This window comes from Arvicola amphibius, chromosome 6 (genome assembly GCF_903992535.2).
Source record: "Arvicola amphibius chromosome 6, mArvAmp1.2, whole genome shotgun sequence".
Taxonomy (NCBI): domain Eukaryota; kingdom Metazoa; phylum Chordata; class Mammalia; order Rodentia; family Cricetidae; genus Arvicola; species Arvicola amphibius.
The window spans coordinates 16,810,690-16,831,217 of NC_052052.2; the positions used below are offsets into that span (position 1 = coordinate 16,810,690).

Below are 20,528 nucleotides of genomic sequence, written 5' to 3' on the forward strand. Positions count from 1 at the left end.
AGAAAAAGCAGGTCTTCATGGTGACTGTCTCAGGTCCAGAGAAAAACTAAAGTTACATCAGAGGGGACTCGCAAAGGACGTGAAACGGTCGTGGGCACAATGTTTGCCGGGCTCTAGGTGGGGAGAAAGGACACAGCAGCTTCGGGGATCGAAAAGTGACGGCAGGGCACAGAACCAGAAACAAAGCCAGGGCAGCTGGGCAGTGCCTGGTCACCGAAGCGGCCAAGCAGCCCGGCCAGCAGCTGGCCCGCCGCCAGCCCGCGGGAGAGCCCCGCAGCGCAGCTCGGCCGCCGGGCAGTTATTCCCGACATGCTCCTCCCGCAGGATTTCAAACCACCACAACAGCCGCCCCGCACTCGCTCCGGCCTGCCCCAGCAACAGGCGGTGGCCGGCGTCTCATTGGCCGTGACGCAGCTGCCGCGCCCTCATTGGCTGCGGGGTCGCCGGCCCTCTTCCGCGCTCGCAGGGGCCTCCATTTTGTCGGTAAAGCAGGAGGCTGGTAGAAGGCGAACTGTGCTCTGTGAGTCGCTCGTGGGCAGTGTTTGATCCGCGAATCGTTTCTCCCTGTTAAGGGAGGGAGGTTTGGAGGTCGAGAGGGAGTCGCCGCCACCGCCCGAACTCGAAGTCGGTGAGTGTGGCGGGGACCGCCATGTTGGCCACCACGGTCCATTGTTGGGCTGGGCAGCGCGTCTCCCCAGGAACTGAACCGCGGGCGCAGGCGATCAGCCTGCAGGCTGGCATTTCGGGTTTGGTGCGAGTGCGGACATTGTGACAAAAAAAACTGGAGGTTCTCTCAGCCTTGCTAGTTTGACTGAACAGCGAGAAACCTCGATGACCGTTCACCTTTGGGCGGCGTGCCTGGTTAATGATACGGTTTCGTACGGAACCGGGAGTGTGGACTCATAACCCAAAGCACCATTCATGCACGTTGTTGGTAACAGCTTAAATGTGGAAATGTCTGTGGGGTTAAGAGAAAATCCGGATAGAATTTGAAAAACATGGTCCCTAGTTTCATAGGAACTATGCTGTGCGGTCACAGAAGCAAACGCTTCCTTAGTTTGCCTTTAAAATGGGTGGCCAGGTAGGCCTTACAAGACATCGCCGAGAATTGGTTGACATATATGAGGTCAGGGAAAGTCATGGCCTCATACATCTGTCTTATGTTCTAGAAGTCTTGAGGAAGTAACAACAGCCATTTTACGTGTGTGTTTAAGCGATCACTTTTTTGGGTTGTTTTTTAGCTAGGACTTCTCTCAAACTTGTGTGCTGAGGAGACTCGATGTTGGCCTCAGCTCCTAGGCTGAAATCAGCAGATTGGCTCATGAAAACTTATGTATTGAGACAAAGGAAAGGATCTAGCAGAAAGCAACATCTCTTATCCTGGGCTTGGCAGCAAGGAAGAGGACAAGTAGTGGAGATCCTGCAATCTGAGAAGCAGACTGAAAGGTATCAGGATTCACATCTCCTTGTTATTATAGTGGTAAAAGGAAATAGAAGATTCACATCATAATGATATAAGTAATTTTAAACTATTAAGGACTGTATATCCCAGCACTCAAGAGGTGGGCAAAACTGCTTAAACTGATTGGAGGTCATTCTGGTACAGGATACCCTGTCAAAAAGAGGCTGGTGGTGAATTTACATGTGGGTCTTTTTCTAATTTTCTTTTATTTAGCTTTCACAAACTGGTATTTGGCTCAGGACTAGCTTTAATATTTTTGAGGTAAATGGTCTGGTGGGGCAAGCCTGTCTAATGGCAGCTAGTTCCTATTTTCTTTACCAACATTTCTAGAACACAAACTTTGAAAACTTAAAAAATGTGGAAATTTACTCGTGTTTACATTTATTTACTTCCAGGTGACAAAGAAGCTCAAGATGGGTGGTGGAGAGAGGTATAACATTCCAGCCCCTCAATCTAGAAATGTTAGTAAGAGCCAACAACAGCACAACAGACAGAAGACCAAGGATCAGAATTCCCAGATGAAGATCGTTCATAAGAAAAAAGAAAGAGGACATGGGTACAGTCCATCGGCAGCTGCATGGCAGGCCATGCAGAATGGGGGAAAGAACAAGAGTCTTTCTAATGACCCAAATTGGAATGGTAGCTTAACAAGTCCAAGCTTGCTTTTTAAGTCTCAGGCTAACCAGAACTACGCTGGAGCCAAATTTAGTGAACCACCATCACCAAGTGTTCTCCCCAAGCCACCAAGCCACTGGGTTCCTGTTTCATTGAACCCTTCAGATAAGGAAATAATGACATTTCAACTTAAAACCCTACTTAAAGTACAGGTTTAAATCTAAGTACTAATTTTAAATTTTGTGATGTTCATATGTAGCCATCAGTTGATTTGACTTTAGGTAATTTTTATAAAACTAATTCACAACTATAAGCAGACATCTGATTTATGTCCTATGTACACTATATTATAATAGTGTCATAATTTAAGTAGCTATTTCCACTTGGTAGTTTTGCTAACCAAATTCAAGCTTAGATTTGGAGAACAGTAACCAGCTTTTTATTGTCTAGCAGGAAAACAAAAGGGAAATCAGACAGTAAGCATTTAGCTAAGATATAAAGGCTGCAAACAAGGCGCACAGTTCAATTACATGTTCTAGAAGCACCCAAACCCTAACACCACAGGCATCTTTTCAAATAGCTGCCTCTTATCGGAATGAGGTGAATTAGATAGTATAGTGGTCATTTCTTATGCACTGGATAGGCATCATATACCAAATCTTTTACATTTTTATTCAGTAGCATCCTACAAAGCTTGCTTATAGCAGGGAGTTGTGTATTTTGAAAATTAAATACCTAGGGAAGAAAAGAGCCATGTAAATACATGTAATAAGCTTGTAACATATGTAAAGTTTTCCTGGCCTTTATTCTGCAAAAAACAACTTATTTTTAATGTGAATTTGCTGGTGAATATAAGACTATGAACTGTTTTTATACTATGGCCTAATTTTAAAGGTCTGCAGTTTTCAAAAGATTACCCTTGTGCTTAAGTGCCAGTGTATCGATGTAATTGGTGTGATTGTAACCCATACAAAGTGAATCTGTTGTTTTTATATTGAAAGGCTTTAAGCTGCCAAGACATTTCCTGTTTTTGGTTTTTCGAGACAGGGTTTCTCTGTGGCTTTGGAGCCTGTCCTGGAACTAGCTCTGTAGACCAGGCTGGTCTCGAACTCACAGAGATCCGCCTGCCTCTGCCTCCCGAGTGCTGGGATTAAAGGCGTGTGCCACCAAGACATTGCCTGTTTTTAAGAGATGTAAGATAAAGCAAGATTCTCTTCCTGATCTTTTTAAACCCAAAGATTCATTTTGTCTTTATCAAATCATAAAAGTGAAGATTTAAGTGTGACCCAGGATTATTTATGCAAAGTAATCTCTAGCTCGTTAGCCCAAACAGTTGCAAGTTACTTTTCAGTGAATATAAGCAAAATAACCAATTTGTATTTCCTCAATTAAGTTCAGACCAGATATTGCCCAAATCAAAGTACTCAGTACACTAAAGGACAAGCTCATAAAATTATGATCTAATTTTGAAGTATGAAATCCAAAAATAAAACTTTTCCTCCCCAGTAGACTGTTTTCATTGAAATGTTTTGCGGCTGCCTAATTTCGGGACATGACTGTTGGTCAGTGAGGCTACTGCTTTGCTTGCTGGTTGTTAAATTGGACCTTCTGAGATCAAAGGTGTGGAATACCCAGCTCCTCTACACTTTCCTACAGCGCTGACAGCAAAAAAACCAAATAACTTGTGCAACCTTACAAATGCTGAGTTTAAAACAGTTTAATAAAAATGATTATTCACAGAAAATTAACAGAAATCGAGAGTATGTAGGCAGAGGCAGCTAGATAGGAGTTTGAGGCTCCAAGATAGCAAGACCTTGCCTCAAAAAACAAACCTGTAAGTCCATTACTTAGGAGGCACAAACACCAAAATATAAGAAAGCACTCATGAAGTCTGGTAGCCACATACTGAGAAGCTTTCTTGTATTTTGGTGTCAGCGTGCAGTGTTGTCTCCATGACAACAACCTTATTTTAAATCTAAATACAAAGTGCATGTATGAGGATTTCAGATGGTTCTAAATTTTGCAGCTCGGGCAATGACTAAATCAAATAATAAAGCTCTAACACCTCAGAAACAAAACTGTCTACTCAGGTAGTCATACCTGTAAGGTATAACGAAGTCTACAGAAAAAACGAGAATTTTTTAAAAAAACACCTAGACCAGTTTATTTTACTCTCTCCAGCATTCAAAGAAATATGACCTGCAAAAAACTAGATTACAAAGAAAGACCTTTCACATACTGTTACTAATGAAAATTTACATGCCTACAGGTGAACCAACTTCACAAATATATAAACATTAATAACCAACACTGCTGAAAGAAGAGACAGGAAAACACTAAGAGAAAAAGCTGTCTTTCATAGGATATCTTGGTGAAACTAGTTGAAGACAAGTTCTTTAATTCATCTATCAGATCCTTAAAAATTGAGGACATTTCCTCTCTGGAAATTTCCTAAGGACTTTGATGATCCCCTGATTCCTGGCTATCTACATTCTTTAATCTTAGTGTTTTATAAAAACAAACTTAAAAAAAAAGGGTAGCACAAAAATATCCCGAAGATACTGAAGTTTGGAAAAGCCAAGCTTGACAGCCTATAAATTTTACAATACACTTAATGTACATTTTACCTAGTAAAGTTTAAGAAGGTGTAAGGAATATGTATGCAAATCTCTGTCCACACATTGGGCATCCCACAGAAGACAAGTGATGCTTTGGAAAGTTAAATGGGAATATCTGAAAAACACACAACTTGGCACAGCAAGTGCTTAGTAATATCGACAGCCTTTAATATACACAGAAACCACAATAGACAGGCTAAAACAATCTACTCTAACTCTACAGCTACCCAAACCACAGGGGCCCTTTCTAATTTACCATACTTAAAATCTTAAGAGCTGTCAAGTACAGTTATTGTACTTGTAAACAAACAAGGTTATATTCTGGTAAATGAAACCCAATGAAACCCCTAAAAGCAAAGAGATCCAAATAGTACAAATAAAATCCAAACCAAATCAAACCCTCATGTGAACACACTTCATTCTCTCCTCTGGAAGGCCTTAAGTTTAACTTGAAAGGAAATGGTGAGGGGAAGTAGAGAACAAAACACCTATGAATTGCACAGATAACTGAAATACACAGAACTTCTATCTTTAAAACCAATCTAATGCTAATGATTATGTAATGCTATAAAACACATTTTGTGATTTATAATCTTGAAATAAATGCTAAATTCAGTTTTTATCAATTTTTATTGTGTCCTTGAAAATAAAACTATAAAAGCATTTCCAACTTGATTCAAAATAAAAACAGCAACAAAAACGAAGCCAAAATTTGCAATTCTCACCTGGTACCTGCTGCCTTTTTAAGTTTGGGCAGGCCGAAAAGTTTGTTTAACACAAAATAACCTTCATTTTACCTCCCTTCATTTATGTGTAATCCTATTACATTTTAAAAATTGTTATAAAAGGCTTTACACTGTTTCCAGATTTCAGATTTTTGACAATTTTAAATGTGGCAAAAATACAACAAAAATTCAAATGTGATGGAATCAATGTTGATAAACAGGTTCATATCCTAACAAGGAACCAAGGAATCAAAAACATTTTGTGACACTACAAAGTTATTACCTACACACAGAATATGTCCCCTATAAAATGTACAAGTATATCACTAAAAATTCTAATCTGGTAAACATTTTTTTTTCCCGATACAGAATATACTAAGTCACTGGGGTAACAGCTGTCTGCCTCAAAATAATCTAATTATAGCACCCAGGATCTGCTTTAATGCAAAGTTAAAATACTTGTTATTCTGGGGATTATCTATTTGTTTGACTGAGCCAGGAGTGAACAATTTAGTTATTACTCTAGTATATTAATCATTGCACAGTAAATCTGCTTATCACAGGCTTTCTTATTTGTAGGCAAGGAAGAGAAATACTAGATAAATTTAAATGGCAGACAACCATAAAATTACTTATCTTTGATAGTGTAGTTTTATAATTACATTAGGATATGACATGAAAAATCTCCATAATACACTTCAAAATGTGGCCATACTGTAATGACTCACTAGATTGTGCTCAGTAGGTACTTACTAAATAAAGTAATTATCTATGCTCCAATTATCCAGTATGTTTTGCCCACAGTAAGGATTCAATAAATATCTGTTGAACATACTGTCTAGGCAAGAGGTGAGAAAGAGATGGGCCCTCATGGTTAGATGTCAAGTATAAGTGGAATTAACCTGGGAAGGAGTGGTTAGATGTAAACTATACATGGTATACAAGTAAATAAATTCAGATGCCAACAAAACAAACAGTTAAGCAGAAAATACTGGCACTGGAATAAACAAAGGCAAGACCTGCCAACACTGGCGTTAAGTGGAACTGATTTTTAAGATAACCAAGAAAAATTTTATATTGGACCATACCTTTACCATTCAATTTAGTTTGAGACAGACCAAGAGAGGCACTGTTAAGAGACTATGGCTGTCTTCCTTGATATTCAGACATCCTAGTTACCAGTAAGTTATCCTGGATCTGCCACCCATGAGTCAATATATACCTGTTCATATTTAGGGATTAGTTTCCACAAGTACAAAGTTGAATTTCCTTTTATTTGTCCTAAAATGCTTACTTTCAAACTTGAAGGGACTTCAATTATTCCATGTAGTTTTCGATAATTCTTTTATCTTTTCAGACCAGAGTCAAAATATTCGTACAGTATTCATACTGCAGCACCTTCCACCCACCCTTTGGTCGCTTGAACTGCCCTTCTTTGGTTCTTTTTTCCGCTTTCAGATCTTTCTTGAAGTGTAGTAAGCAGAACTGTACTGGGTATTCCAGCTGCAGTTTGGTCTTAAATAAAAGAAGGATGTTTGTCAGTTTGGTTTTCTCTTTATTCTTCTCTGTGGTATACAGGATTTTGTTAGTTGAACTGGATGTAGCAGCTTACTGGGCCAAATTTTCAAGAGAATAGTACAGTAGTTCCCAGGTCTGTTCCCTAGGTTGTAACTTAACAGCTCAAACTCTACGTTCTCTCACTGAAGCATCATCACCTCTCACTTTTCTTCTTGCTTACTTGGCTTATTTAGAGGGGGGAAAAAGGCAGAGAGCTTAAGTAAAAAGAAAGGCGAAGCGTCAGCCTTCATCTTAGTCTCAACACAAATGTCCTATTCAATAGAGCCCAGTGTAGACACACAAGAGGGTCTCACTGACTATGAAACTTAGTGTGACCCATACTTAGCTTAAAACTGAAAATCCTCACCGGGTCTCAGTAGGATGCCACTATGAGTCCAACTGTATATAGTCCTTGTGAAGCTCTGTTGGGTATACCATGTCATACACGATGTGTAAGCTTCTCAAGTTAAAACAGTTTGAGTGTAAGAAATTAACAAAACAGACTGAGCACAGTGTTAAGGGAGTACCTCTTTACCTACTTTTTTTTTTTTTTTTAAACATTTAAGCATCAAATCTGGGCTCAAATCTTGGCTCTGTCATTGGTAGCATTTACTGTGCCTTTAGTTTCCAGATATGGGGGGGAGTATCTTCCTAAAAGGGTTTTGTGAAGAGTGAACGAATCAACCAAGTCTCTTTAACCATGTCTGGCATAGCATAAATACTAAATCAGTTATAACTGTTACTGCAAAAGAGAATTCAATCCACAAAAATACCTAAAATCCTCCCTCCCCCAAAGTGGTCATTGTTTAAATTGCTCACGAACATTCAATGAAAAAGCTTCTAAAATCATGTCATAAACACAAAACCCAACATGTCTTCTTTAGGAAAAGGAAAGAGGAGAATTGATACTTTGTAATAATGAAAACATAAATTTATAGTTAGCTTGTCAAATTTTCATTTTCACATGCCTATCAACACTACTAAATAACCTCTTATATGATTTAACTGAAGAGGCTTAGTGAGCAATCATGAAATGACTTTGACATAAGGAACTCTTAAGTACTATGTAAAATATGTAGGTTTCTGGCAAGTCCTATCATCCCCAGAACAGGTTAGTTGTACCTAATGTCAACACTGATTAAAATATTCCTAAATCTACAAAAAATGGTTATTTCCATTATTTTAGACTCATTCAGTACTATAATAATTCCAGTTAATCATTATTTCCTTCATTTTGTTTTTATTATAGCATGTTTGCTTAATTTACAGCAAGCAGAAAATAAGCTGGGTCTTGTTTTGATCCAAACATTGATGTTTTAAAGGTTGTACACAATATTTGTTAAAAAGAACATATAAAAATACCTTTTTAGAAGCTTCTATAAGAAAGAAAATACAAAGTTTAACCCCACAACTTTCCTCTTTGCTAGAACTGCAAACTACTGCTACAGTTTTAAATAGACTTTGTTGTTTAAGCTATACATCCAGGAAAATCTAAAAAAATTAAAGAAACGTGCATATAAATGATTGCATAGCAGAACAAGAACATTAACTGCAAACAGTAATGAAAGTTAAAAATACTATTAAATATACAAAGATTCTAGAATTAATCCTCCAAACACATTCCACAAACAGTTCTTAAAAACCATCTTTTATTCTCTACAAGCAAGGCCTAGATTTCTAAAATCAAAATTGAAAGAAAAAAAATCAGGTAATCCTCTGGAAGGATCGCCCCCACGCTATCTCAACTCACCTCCATAAGCAAGCAGTCTGAGATTTTAAAGATGCTTACTTTTAATTCTGAAATGACACTGGACATTTCAAGTCACTTTACTGTCTCCTAACGATCTTGAAGAGAAATACTAGAAATCATAAATATTTAAGGGTATCGCTTCCTTATTTTAGTCATGTCCTACATTACCAAAAACTAAGTGATGTGGCCTTTGCTTAAAATTCAACATTTCCCAAAAATTCACGGCACCACAGAATCACCTAGGAGTGTCATCTTTTCAACTTGCCTACATTAATAAATTGAGGTGTAAAGAGCAAGCCTTCCTCATGAAGAAGACAGGCAGACTCTGATACAAACACACCAAGTGCTGTAAGCATCAAAATTCACTTTGTTTTACACTATGTATATAAACAAATTGTACTTTCAAACAGTTTACTTGCTCCTAACAGAAAACAAACAAACAAAATAAAACCCCTAAAGAATAATAGTTGAATTTTAGAGAAACTATGCTAAAAACAGTCTTTTCCCCTTAAAATGATTCCCGCCATCACTGACATGTTCAAAACCTACGGGGGAATTCTTATGAATAATTTTACGTTTCAATTCTTTGAAACCAGCGGGGCGGGGGGAAGGGGAAAGCAGGGAAGGCTCCATGTTTCACTGAAAAATTCAATCTCCCTGAAAATACTATTTAACCCAGTTGGCATCATTCCCCAGACAGTGGAGTTAACAAAAATCAAAACCAAACCAACCAAACAAACAAAACCTATTCCACATTGCATCATAAATAATCACCATGGGCTTAGACATCTTGACAAGACATAAAGGTCCACCCTGAACCTAAATGTGTCTGAGCAGTCAGTGTTGTAATGTGGCTACAACTTTAGTTTTGTATCATTCTATCTTCTTAGCAAGCTACATTGCTAGGTTAACACTTCTACCAAATATGGATATGAAAATTTATTTTTAATAAGACAATGTTGCAAATTATGGTCAACCAACATCTTTTCACCAAATACTTCAAGCATAAAAAAATGAGGATCTTTACAAAAATATACAGAGACACCACAAATTGGTAGCTGCCCATAACATTAAACAAACTGGACTCTTAAGAGTGGCTTCTCAACAGCATATCATTTTAATTATAACCATTGCCTGGTACAGGGAAAACTAACAAGTGTTTTTTATTTTATTTTTTTTTTAAAACGCATCATTGCAACATTGTATTCCTGATAATTTAAGTATACCAAACTATGAGTAAATGAATGATACATGCCTAGAAAGTATCATGATTTATATTATCAGTGGCCACTGGACTTGGGACTAGTCCAAGACCTTGACCTAGATTTTGACCTAGACCTAGACTGTGATCTTGACTGAGATTTGGATCTAGGTGGTTCTTTTTTCCTTGATTCCTTTTCATATCTTGAGCCAGACTTATAATGTGTTTTGGAATCTGTTTTAGAGGTGCCTCTAGTTTTGGTGTGAGATGCAGACCTAGAACGTGATTTAGCCTTCATTTCTTTCTTGGGCTGGGACTTGGACCGTGATCTTGAATTGGATTTAGATCTTGAAAAAGATCGATTTCGGTGTTTGAATCTTTCAAAACAGAGGAGAGATACAATTAGAGTAAAAATTAGATTCTATATTAATCAAATTTGTTACTTTTAGAGCAAAAGTTCACTCTGAAATAGAAAAACACGAGTCTTTCTCAAAGCAAAATTATTTACCTATCATTGTCGGAATGGCTTCGGCTACGCCGTGGTCTTCCAGTCGGTCTACTGCTAAAAAGCATATGAGAAAAAGCAAACAGTGACAAATGTCTACTTAGAGTCTTAATGAAGCATTGAACATACACAAAAGGCAACACACACACACACACACACACACACACACACACTTTTACATGTTAATAAACATCTCTTTACTTTTAAGACAGGCCTTACAATATTTTATTGTGAGCCTAGAACTCCTGGGCTCATGTGCCCTCTCATCTCAGTCTCGGGATTATAGGCAAATGCCACTGTAGTTGGCTACAAACATTAAAACAGTAACAGATCATTGTGTCCCCCACTTACTTTCTAGGACTGTAAGATCTCCTATAGTTGTAATCAAAAGAGCGACTCCTTGATCTCCTCCTTTCATAACTTCGGCTCCGAGAACGTCTATATCGATCATAATCGTCATATCGTGAAGAGCTGTATACATTTCTCCCTTCCTTGGCTTTCATTTGATTTGGTGCTAGGGCAACAGAATAGAAATACTTAGAAACATTAAAATCTTAGCATCTAAACCTTCATATTGTAGGGTAACAGTCCTGAATTCTTTCCTTTCTCTTAAACGTTTTACATATAGAGGTGATGTACCTGCATGTATGTCTGCACATGAACTGCCCAGAGTCCAGAAGAGGGTTTGATTCCTCTGGAACTGGAGTTACAGAAGGTTGCTAGCACTATGTATGTGGATGCTGTAAATCAAACCCAAATCCTCTAGAAGAGCAATCAGCGCTCTTAACAGAACCATCTCTCTAGCCCTCTGTTTTTGAGACAAAGTCTCACATAGGTCTGGCTGGCCTGGAACTCTGTAGACAGGCTGGTCTCAAACAGGAGATGTCTGCCTTTGCCTGTCTGTCTTTTGAGTGCTGGGATTAAAGGTGTACATCACTCTACCAGGCTCATTCCTGAATTCTTTCTCTTACACTAAACAAGTAAACAATGTTATTTTGTTACTCAAAGTACATCTTTGTTTTGGTGTGAGGGGCATAACTAGAAGGCAAATAGCAACAATTTTTCATCTTCAAAATGTTTATCAAAAGACTGCTCAATGTTAAAATTATTGTTTTTTTCAATGTTTTCTTACAATTAGTTTGCTAATCAATACGTTAACTACTTGAGCAGAGGAACCGATACATAAGAGTATCTGAAATTCAAGAGTTGGCCTACAAAGAACATGTAGCACCAAAATGCAGTGACATACAATCATGCAGTTCCAAGAATTAATACATACAAAAGTTGAAAGGAACTAAAACTCATTTAATCTAGATAGCCTTTCTGAGTCTAAGTCTATGAATTCATTTCCAGTCATGCACCCACACAACTGCTCAATTTTAAGTTCTTTATGAGAAATGACTTGAGAAAAAAAACCTTAAGTCTAAAAAGCAACACATTGTACATATTAGGCTTAGGATACTTACTCTTCCGATCCCCCTGTGCGAACTGTATTTCAATCTGACGCCCACAAATCCATTTTCTGTCCAAATTATGTAAAGCATCTTCAGCATCACGAACATCCTCAAATGTGCTAAATGTTAAGGGGCTTGAGAAGTTTTGTAAACTATGATAATGAATGCTTTGCAAAGTCTGAAACAATTCACAATCGCCCAATATAACATAATAGGTTCATCCAGACCCTATTTAACTATTTGGTCGACTCAGTCATTAATACAGCATAAAAGCAGTTGCAATTATACCTTATAATACAAGAAAATGTCTAATAAGTATACACTTCTCAAGAAACATGTGTAGATACATGTTGCAATAAGATCTGCTATAACTGAACTACCAAGATTACACTATAAAAAAATTCCCCATGTTCTAAGAATTAACTTTATAAAATAAGATATTAAAAACAAACCAGTAAATTTTGGAGGATACCAAAGTTTCTTACAATAAAACCAAAATACTGTTTTCATACTTATTTCAAATAAAAAAGATTTCAGTTCTCAGGCAAGCAAGCAGAGTATGCGTTACCAGAAAAAAAGAGCTTTTTCAGATACAGGCAATAAATACTATTATTTCATGTAGTTGTCTTCCTTGAACTACACAGGAAAGTTAGGCATGCTAGTTATTGATAGGCATATTAAGTCAGCATCAAGCAATACACTCAATCACTATGCCAAGTGCATATTCCATCCATGCAGACTGCAAAAGCACACTTAACAAGTGGCACAAGGACTCCTGGACTGAAAAAATCCTAACTATGATCCTAAACCCACAGCTTTCTGCAGAAAGCATTTCAGACTGGTTCCCACTGGAGAGTCATAGCAGTATTACCAGCACTAAGTAGAAAAACACCCAATTTTCATTTGGGAAATGAAACTGCCTCTCTCATGTCAGCCAACAGTACTCTGAGAACCTCTTGGTTATTTTGACATCCTTTCTAAAAAAAAAAAAGCACCATTCTAATGGGAAGTAAGTACACAAAGGGCCCCATCAGAGAGAAAAGGTTGGAATGGATTGTCACCATACCCTAAATGTCACTCTAAACACATCCAGTTCAATTTCTTGAAACATTAGAAGTGCAAGTTTGGAGCACCAATCAAGAAAATATCTTCAAAATGACACATTTATTTCAAGACTGACATATTTACTCCACAGATAAAATACAGTCTACTTCAGCCTATCACTATTTCCACTTTTTGTTTGAAAGTAATTAAGGGTCATAGGCCTCAAGCTCTCTTCCTGAGCCCATGACAAGTAGGTTAAAAAGGAGAGGTTTTTGAAAGTCTCAAATAACTGTGCTTTCAACTTTATAAAAAGGCTGAGTTTAGAACCTTGAAAGCTTTAAATAAACATGCCTCAAGGTTAAACTGTACTTAGGTGCTAAACTGATGTGAGTTAGTTCACTTAACAGGCATACTACTTTGTTACCCCAAGAGAGAGTATAATTTAAAATGACTTACATCAAGAGCTACAAAGATTGAATATGGGCAAAGTATTCTTGGGGTGCTAGCCTTAAAAACAGAATATTGGTCTAGAGGGTAAGGTTTTTAAATTTACCCTTTTCTTAAACCAAGGATAGGAAGAGAAGGCTAACTGGGTAAATAAGTACATGGAAGTCAAAGCAGCAGCAGTAGGGACAGGCAGGTCTCACTATATTGGCCATCAAGAAAGCTTTATGTTCCCTACTCTGGATTCCCTGGAATACTAACTACCCATTACTGTCAAGTACAACATACTCTTGAGGTAAACTAATGCTGGCATTGTTCCCAGGCTACCTCAAACCACATAAACCCCGATCAACATTATGAACCAGACTGGATCCATGCAATTAATAAAGCCAGATACAGGCATGATCCTCTTAAGTTTTACAATGAATCCACAAGGTTCTCCTGACCAATGGCTCCATATAAGCAGCCTTCGACTTTTCCCTGAGTTTCACCAGAAACTTACAAGGTCAGAGTCTCGAGAAGCTGAATTTAAGCAAAAAGAAAGTTTCCTGGCTCCAAATTCACAACCCCACCCTCCACTCGCTCTCCCTTTTGGGCAGGGAAATAACCTTACAGAAGGTCAGAAATAAGATCACCTGAAACTCTGGGTCAAGGATCATTGGACATACATCCTGATTGTGACCCATACCAGGAAGGCCCTTTGCAATGCATTCAGGGCCAACTGATCTTCTGCATGTGCTAAGTTATGCAGGACCAGCAGGATTCTAAGAACCAGCAGCTACTTAGAAAAACAAAAACAAACCACAAGGAAACTATCTCCACAATTCTAGGGCCATACCCTAGAACACCCCAGCTGTTTTCCTAAGTAGTCCCCAGAGCATGCACCTGTCTCTCCCCTTTAGGTAGGGCTCTGTGAATGGGTCTAAATACCTCATGCTATTCCAAAGAGCCTCTGATGATCTGGTCCAAAACCCAATTACTCTGGATTTAAACTTAACAATGTTATATTTTGCTGTACTTTAGCTTGATAAGGTAGGAGAAAATACACTCACACAAGACCACAATCACAATATCAAAGGCCCACACAAATTCATGTTACAGGTTTTGTCACTAGACCAAACCGGCATAATTATGCAAATTAACTGCTTGCAAAAACATAGAAAAAAAAAGGAAAGTAGTTATTCTGTAGGATACATCAGGTATGACTCCTTTAATCTTGGCCATCATTCAACTTCATCTTGACCTTTAACTCTTTTAGTGCTTGTCAGAAGGACTTGTCATGAGATGCTTGGTCAAATATGACAGATGGCTTTATCTTTAACTTTGAAAAACAACCTTTTCCCCCTCTGTGGATAAAGCGAGGCTTTGTCTCCCATTAGGCTTGTCCTTCTTCCAGCTTTTCTTTATCTTTTCTTTTCCCAAACTCTCCCTTCTCTTCAAGCCTGATCCTTAAGAGGTCTTTGGCTTGTCTACTTGCCTTAAGTGTTGAATTCTACTCTAAATGTTCTTTCATGCTTTCTCTTTGGGGTCGCCATAACTGTACAGCTTTACATTCTGAGGTAACAACAGAGGACAGCAAATTAGGGACAATATTAAAGAAGTTTACCTCATTGTTATACAATTTGTTTTTGATCAAGTGATTCAAAATAATAAACAAGATTACTAAACTTTAATTGCTAAGCACAAGAATACATTAACTTTTAATAATTTGACTTATATCAAAGGTGGTAGCAACCAACGTATTCAAATTTTAATCACATTAAAATCACTGATTTGAGTTTCAGCAGCATGGATGGGAATTTAAACGTTTATTTTTGGATTAACTTTAAGAAATAGAGCAATGAATCAGAATTTTAAAAGATTTGAAGACATAAGACATTAGAGGACAAAAAAAGATTATTTTTTTAGATGTCACCACTTACATAAAAACTTGAATTTCAAACTTCAACACCCCTCACTAATCATCCATCTGAAGAAAGGATATTGAACATATGCAAATCCTCTTGGCCGTCGAGTGTAGAAATCAAGCGGAACATAAACATCTACTATTGGACCATAACGACCAAATTCCCGACGTAAATCTTCAGACCTAAAACACGAAAAAACTCAAATTTTTTATGTTCATGTTCCTGCAATTACATTTCACTATCGTCTTAAGGAAAGTATGGATTGTGGTTGATAATAGCATAACTCATGGGTACCTATATCCCTGTCCTGGCCAAAGTGAAACAAACAAGCCTCCTGAAACTCAAAGGTGGGGCTCAGGAGGCAGAGGTTGGTGGATCTGAGTTGACAGGCCAATCTGGTCTGTAGAGTGAATGCCAGGATACATGAAGAAACTGTCTCAAAAATTTAAAGACAAACAACCCCACACCATACAACAGGTAGCCCACCTTTCTTTAACTCCAGTACTGTGAAGGCGGAGGCAAGGAGATCTGTGAGTCCCAGGCAAAACAGGGCTACATAGTGAGACCCTGTCACAAAACCAACCAAACAAAAAAACCAAAACCAAACAAACCACCCACCCCGCAAAAAAAAAAAAAAAAAAAAAAAAAAAAACCCAAACCCCCAATAACAACAACAAATACCAAACAACTGACAAAAAAATAAAACCCAAGTGTGGCAGCTCACCTGTAACCCAAGCACTGGAAAAGCTGAGGAAGGAGGACTGCAGCCTGGGCTACAGTCTGAGCTGGAAAAGGGGGTGTGGGAGAAAGCACTCTGGTGCCGGTAACCAGGATGAAGATGGATAAGGCAGGATAAAGAGTAGATTCAAAACCAGCCCAAGCCCGGCGGTGGTGGTGCACACCTTTAATCCCAGCACTCGGGAGGCAGAGGCAGGCGGATCTCTTGAGTTCGAGGCCAGCCTGGTCTACAAGAGCTAGCTCCAGGACAGGCTCTAGAATCTACAGGGAAACCCTGTCTCGAAAAACCAAAAACAACAACAACAACAACAAAAGAAAAAAACAGCCCAAGACAGATCATAGCTTGTATCTGAGACCCTGTCTTGAGGAAGAAGGGAGGAGGTGCTTATAAGCCTATTACTATTTTACTTAACAGTAAATAATCACAATTTAAAAAAATCCAGTCTTCACCGTTCATAAAAGGCAGGTCTATGTTTTTAAACACAATCACCATGACGGGTGGTGGCGGCGCACGCATTTAATCCCAGCACTCAGGAGGCAGAAGCAGGCAGATCTCTGAATCCCGGGGAAGCCTGGTCTACAGAGAAACTCTGTCCCGAAAAATAAAAATTTTCTCTCTCGGTTTTTCGAGACAGGGTTTTTTTGGAGCCTGCGCTGGAACTGGCTCTTGTAGACCAATTTACAGAGATCAGCCTGCCCCTGCCTCCTAAATGCTGGGATTAAAGGCGTGCGCCCCGCTAAATTTCCCTATTTTAAGGCAGGATCTCATCCTAGTCCAAGTTACCTTGGAACTCAGTCTCCAAAGTCCTGAAATTACAGGCTTGGGCCATCATCCCCAGCTTATCCTAAAACTGTTCAACAGTTCAGCCAACAAAAACTTAAATATCTAAAACCTTATGTAAAAGGTAAGGCAAATATGTAAAAAGACAAAAGGGAGATTTTTCTAGTCGTTAATTAACCACGTTTGTTTTATGAGTCAATAAAACCCCACAAAACTAACAACAGTAACAAAAAAACCCTCAGTTTTCCTAAAGAAAATATTTACATACATAAGTATGATCGTGTGATAAAAATCTCTCCCAAAAAGTTCCGGGGAAATTCAAAGCAAGGGAATTGCTGAAAACAAAGCCTTTTTTTTTTTTTTGAAAACCAGGCTGGCCTTGAACTCCTAGAACCTTCTGAGTGACAAGGTCTACTTAAGTACCGCGTCAGTTTATCTAAGTTAACTATGAAGCTCTGGTAGGAGAGACTTCTTCAGCATTCCGTTTTCAAAGCGATTTCCGCGAAACATGAGGGATACTCCATTTAACCGGAAAATTGTTAATTTCTCAAATCTCGACAATCCGTCTCTCCCCGATTATCTCTAACCCATTAACCACCCTCCATCCAGCTGGGGAAGATAAAGGCTACCAACACCCTCCCCCCGCCATCCCGTTATTTCTCACTAGCATCTTTTTCTGTTTTCCGACTTGGTGGACAGGGACTCCCTCTCCGTAGCCCGAGCTGACCTCGAACTCGCGCCGATGCTCCCGCCTCGGTCTTCCCGAGCCTTGGGATCACCGGCCAGGGCCGCCCCGCCTGGCAACCTTTTCTCTTTCAACAACAAAAAATTCCTTCCAAGGCGAGGGGGCGTGCACCCCGTGGAACGTGGACGTCGGATCAATGAGAAACAGACGTCCGGCTCGCCAGACTGGACAAGCCAGGAGCACGCGGGGAGGAAGGGTCCCGAGCGTACGGTCCCGCACGCCGGGAGCGCTGCGGTTCGGCCCGGCCAGGCGCCCGCCCTCGCTCCCGCAGGCCAGCAGAGGCCGGTGGCGCGGCCTAGGCCCCGCGCGGGCCCCGCCATCTTCGCCCCGCCCCTCCCCCGCGCCGCGCCGGCCGCCGCTCGCTCGCTCGCCGTGCGCCCGCGGCCTCCCCCGTGCAGTCGCTGCTCCGGTGCTCTCACCTGGTGTCGTCCGCCACATTCCTGACGAACAGAGACGTGTTGGGGGGGCGCAGGTAGCGGGACATGGCGGCAGCACTAACGGGCTCAGCAAACCGTCCGCGGCTCCGCCAGCGGCTACCAGCCACTCACACTCTCGCCCAGAGCCAGAGGGCTCCGCTACGGCAACTGCTTCTTCTCGCGAGACTTCGCTCCCGCCTCCACTCCCCCTCCCCCGCCCCACCTACCACCTCTCAGCGGTAGCAGCCTGGCTGCCTCGGCAGCACCGGCGCGGACAAACGGCTTCTTCCCGCGAGATCTCGCACCGCCTGACGCACGCGCCGGAGCCACTGCCCTAGTCATTGGCTCCAGGCGCAGCCCTCCCCGCCACCCGTTCTTTCTTTCTTTAGCGCTTCATTTTCCCGCCCTTTTCTGCCTTGCAGCTCCGGCTCCCCCCAACCTCGGCCAGCGAATGTTTTCAACTGCCATGGCTTGGCTTTTAAGCCTCAGAACCCGGGGAGACCACTCTGGAATCTTCTGGTCGGGGTTGTGCCTGGGTGTTTCGTTAGATCCCTGACAGGCACTTACAGTTTCTTTGCAGGGCTCGGCTTGGGGTGGCTGGAGATGTGCAGAAAGCGGGGCCTGTGGTTCCAGAGCTTTCTGCACGGAGTGCACGCACTCTTTGCTCCTGCCCCACACCTGGTCTCCCATGCACGCATTTCCCTTCCTATGAGAGCCGGCCCAAATCCCTGCTGTCCTTGTCTTTGTTCTCAAGTCACCCTGACTGCCAAGTTGTAATGAGCATGGAAACAGATTCCTCTGAATGAATAAGTAAAGGGGAATTTGTAGTGTAGATAGAGCAGGAAATTTATAGAATAAGAATGAATGTAACTTGGTGTAATATAAAAGCATTTCTTCTTGTGTGTGGTGTGGAAAATTACTAAGGTGAAATATTAACATTTGCCCACCTGAAGGCTGCCATACCCAGCTGGCCCTGCCAGATGGGGGGTCTGCATCCAGCAACTGTGGTAACAAAGTAATCTTGCCACACAAGAGGGACCCCCCACCCTTCTGTGGCCTGATAACCCAGGACATCTGGTTATCGGAAGGATCAATCGAGGGGCAGTGTCAAATTGGAATAAAAGAGAGGGCTGAAGCAGGACAGTCACCTCACTTCTCACAATGGCTCTGGCATCAGGCCTCCGTGGAAAGAGAGATCCTCCTAGCCTGCCTCCCGAAAAGCAGAAATATTAAACACCTTGCCTAAACATTTAATGCTCTGTCTCCCGAGTACAGAGCTTCATCTCCCGAAAACAGACATTTAACGCCTTGCATCCCGAATGCAAAGCCTCATTCCCTGAGAGTGGACATTGAAGGTCTGTCTCCCAAGAACAGACAAGATACTCTGCCTTTCAGGATGCTTTACCATCCCGAGAGCAAAGCTTCATCTTCCGAGCAGACAGAACGCTTTGCCATCCCGAGAGCAAAGCTTCATCTTCCGAGCAGACAGAACGCTTTGCCATCCCGAGAGCAAAGCTTCGTCTTCAGAGTAGAGAACTAAAAGCCTTGTCTCCCGAGACTCGGTCACCGGAAAAACCGAGTCCAAAGGCCCTACATTCTGAGATAGACTAGCTCCACGCCATAGACGACGTGGTCAAGGACTGATCCAGTACCCAATGCCAGCCTGGAACGAGACATCGGAACCTTATCTCCCGAGCGCAGACTACGGGGTTAAGAGTCGATCTATGCTACCCAGCCCCCAGTGCAGACAAGAGCCCAGCCTGAAGAAATTCAAAAAGCCCTTTTTAAGACAGGGAACACCAGGTCGTATGATGCTATTTCATGTGTGTATGAGGTGTTAAGAGAAGAGCATAGACATGTTAATACATATGTTTAGTGTGTGAAATGTTAAGAGATATCTTATGGATAATTGATAAGATTAGGAAATATTAATGGATAAGTTAAGGTTAAGGAGTGTTTTATAGATAAGTAATGGATAAGTTTTATTAAGGTTAAAAAGTATTTTATAGATAAGTGATAAGTTAGATTAAGGTTATGAATTGGTTTTATGTTTTAGGATTAATAGGATTAATAATTGTGATATTGAATTGCCTGTGTGTTGCCCATGATCAATCCCCCATGCCTATTAAGATTGTAAACCCCATTGATGCATTGGATATTGAAGTTGCTCGTAAAGAATCATTATAAAAACAATTCTCTTGCTTGGTCTGATCACTCATCGCTCTCTGGGGAAAAGGGCACAGAGTCCTCATAGATATTACTCTTTTTTCAGTGGGGCAGATCACATCCTGCTGCTTCAGTGATCTGGGCAGGAGTGGGAGGAATCAACTTCCTCCTTCCCAGAGTTCTCCTGTTCTCATTACATCATTTCTACTTCCTGTCTGGTTTTCCCACCTTTACCTCCTGCCTGGCCAATCAGCGTTCATTTAAAACATGATTGACAGAATACAGACAATTCTCCAGCACCACACATGCACACAATGAGAAAAAAAAAACCTCTTTTTTTAAAAGTGCTTTCTTAAGGCGGTGGGAAAGCCTATTTTCACATGATTTTAGTTTCATTTAT

General features: G+C 40.5%; 2 protein-coding genes across 7 annotated transcripts; one reads left to right on the forward strand and one right to left on the reverse strand.

The window, feature by feature from the left end:
- Positions 1–439: 439 nt before the first annotated feature.
- On the forward strand, positions 440–3,585 carry Pnrc2 (proline rich nuclear receptor coactivator 2). Of its 2 annotated transcripts, none has more exons than XM_038332802.1 (3): positions 440–628; positions 1,246–1,446; positions 1,858–3,585. In XM_038332802.1, the coding sequence occupies exon 3, from the start codon at positions 1,876–1,878 to the stop codon at positions 2,293–2,295; it is 420 nt and encodes a 139-aa protein (XP_038188730.1). In that variant the 5' UTR covers positions 440–628; positions 1,246–1,446; positions 1,858–1,875; the 3' UTR covers positions 2,296–3,585. The 2 variants fall into 2 exon arrangements, with proteins under 2 accessions (XP_038188730.1, XP_038188729.1); XM_038332801.1 differs by having other exon boundaries at positions 441–628; positions 1,242–1,446.
- Positions 3,586–5,306: 1,721 nt separating this feature from the next.
- Positions 5,307–18,135, reverse strand: Srsf10 (serine and arginine rich splicing factor 10). Of its 5 annotated transcripts, XM_038332800.1 has the most exons (7): positions 17,966–18,135; positions 15,360–15,464; positions 11,900–12,003; positions 10,785–10,947; positions 10,437–10,490; positions 10,204–10,305; positions 5,307–6,935 (listed from the first exon to the last, which is right to left on the reverse strand). In XM_038332800.1, the coding sequence occupies exons 1-7, from the start codon at positions 18,028–18,030 to the stop codon at positions 6,875–6,877; spliced, it is 654 nt and encodes a 217-aa protein (XP_038188728.1). In that variant the 5' UTR covers positions 18,031–18,135; the 3' UTR covers positions 5,307–6,874. The 5 variants fall into 5 exon arrangements, with proteins under 5 accessions (XP_038188728.1, XP_038188727.1, XP_038188726.1 ...); XM_038332799.1 differs by lacking the exon at positions 10,204–10,305 and having other exon boundaries at positions 10,437–10,487; XM_038332798.1 differs by lacking the exon at positions 10,204–10,305.
- Between the last annotated feature and the right edge of the window lie 2,393 nt (positions 18,136–20,528).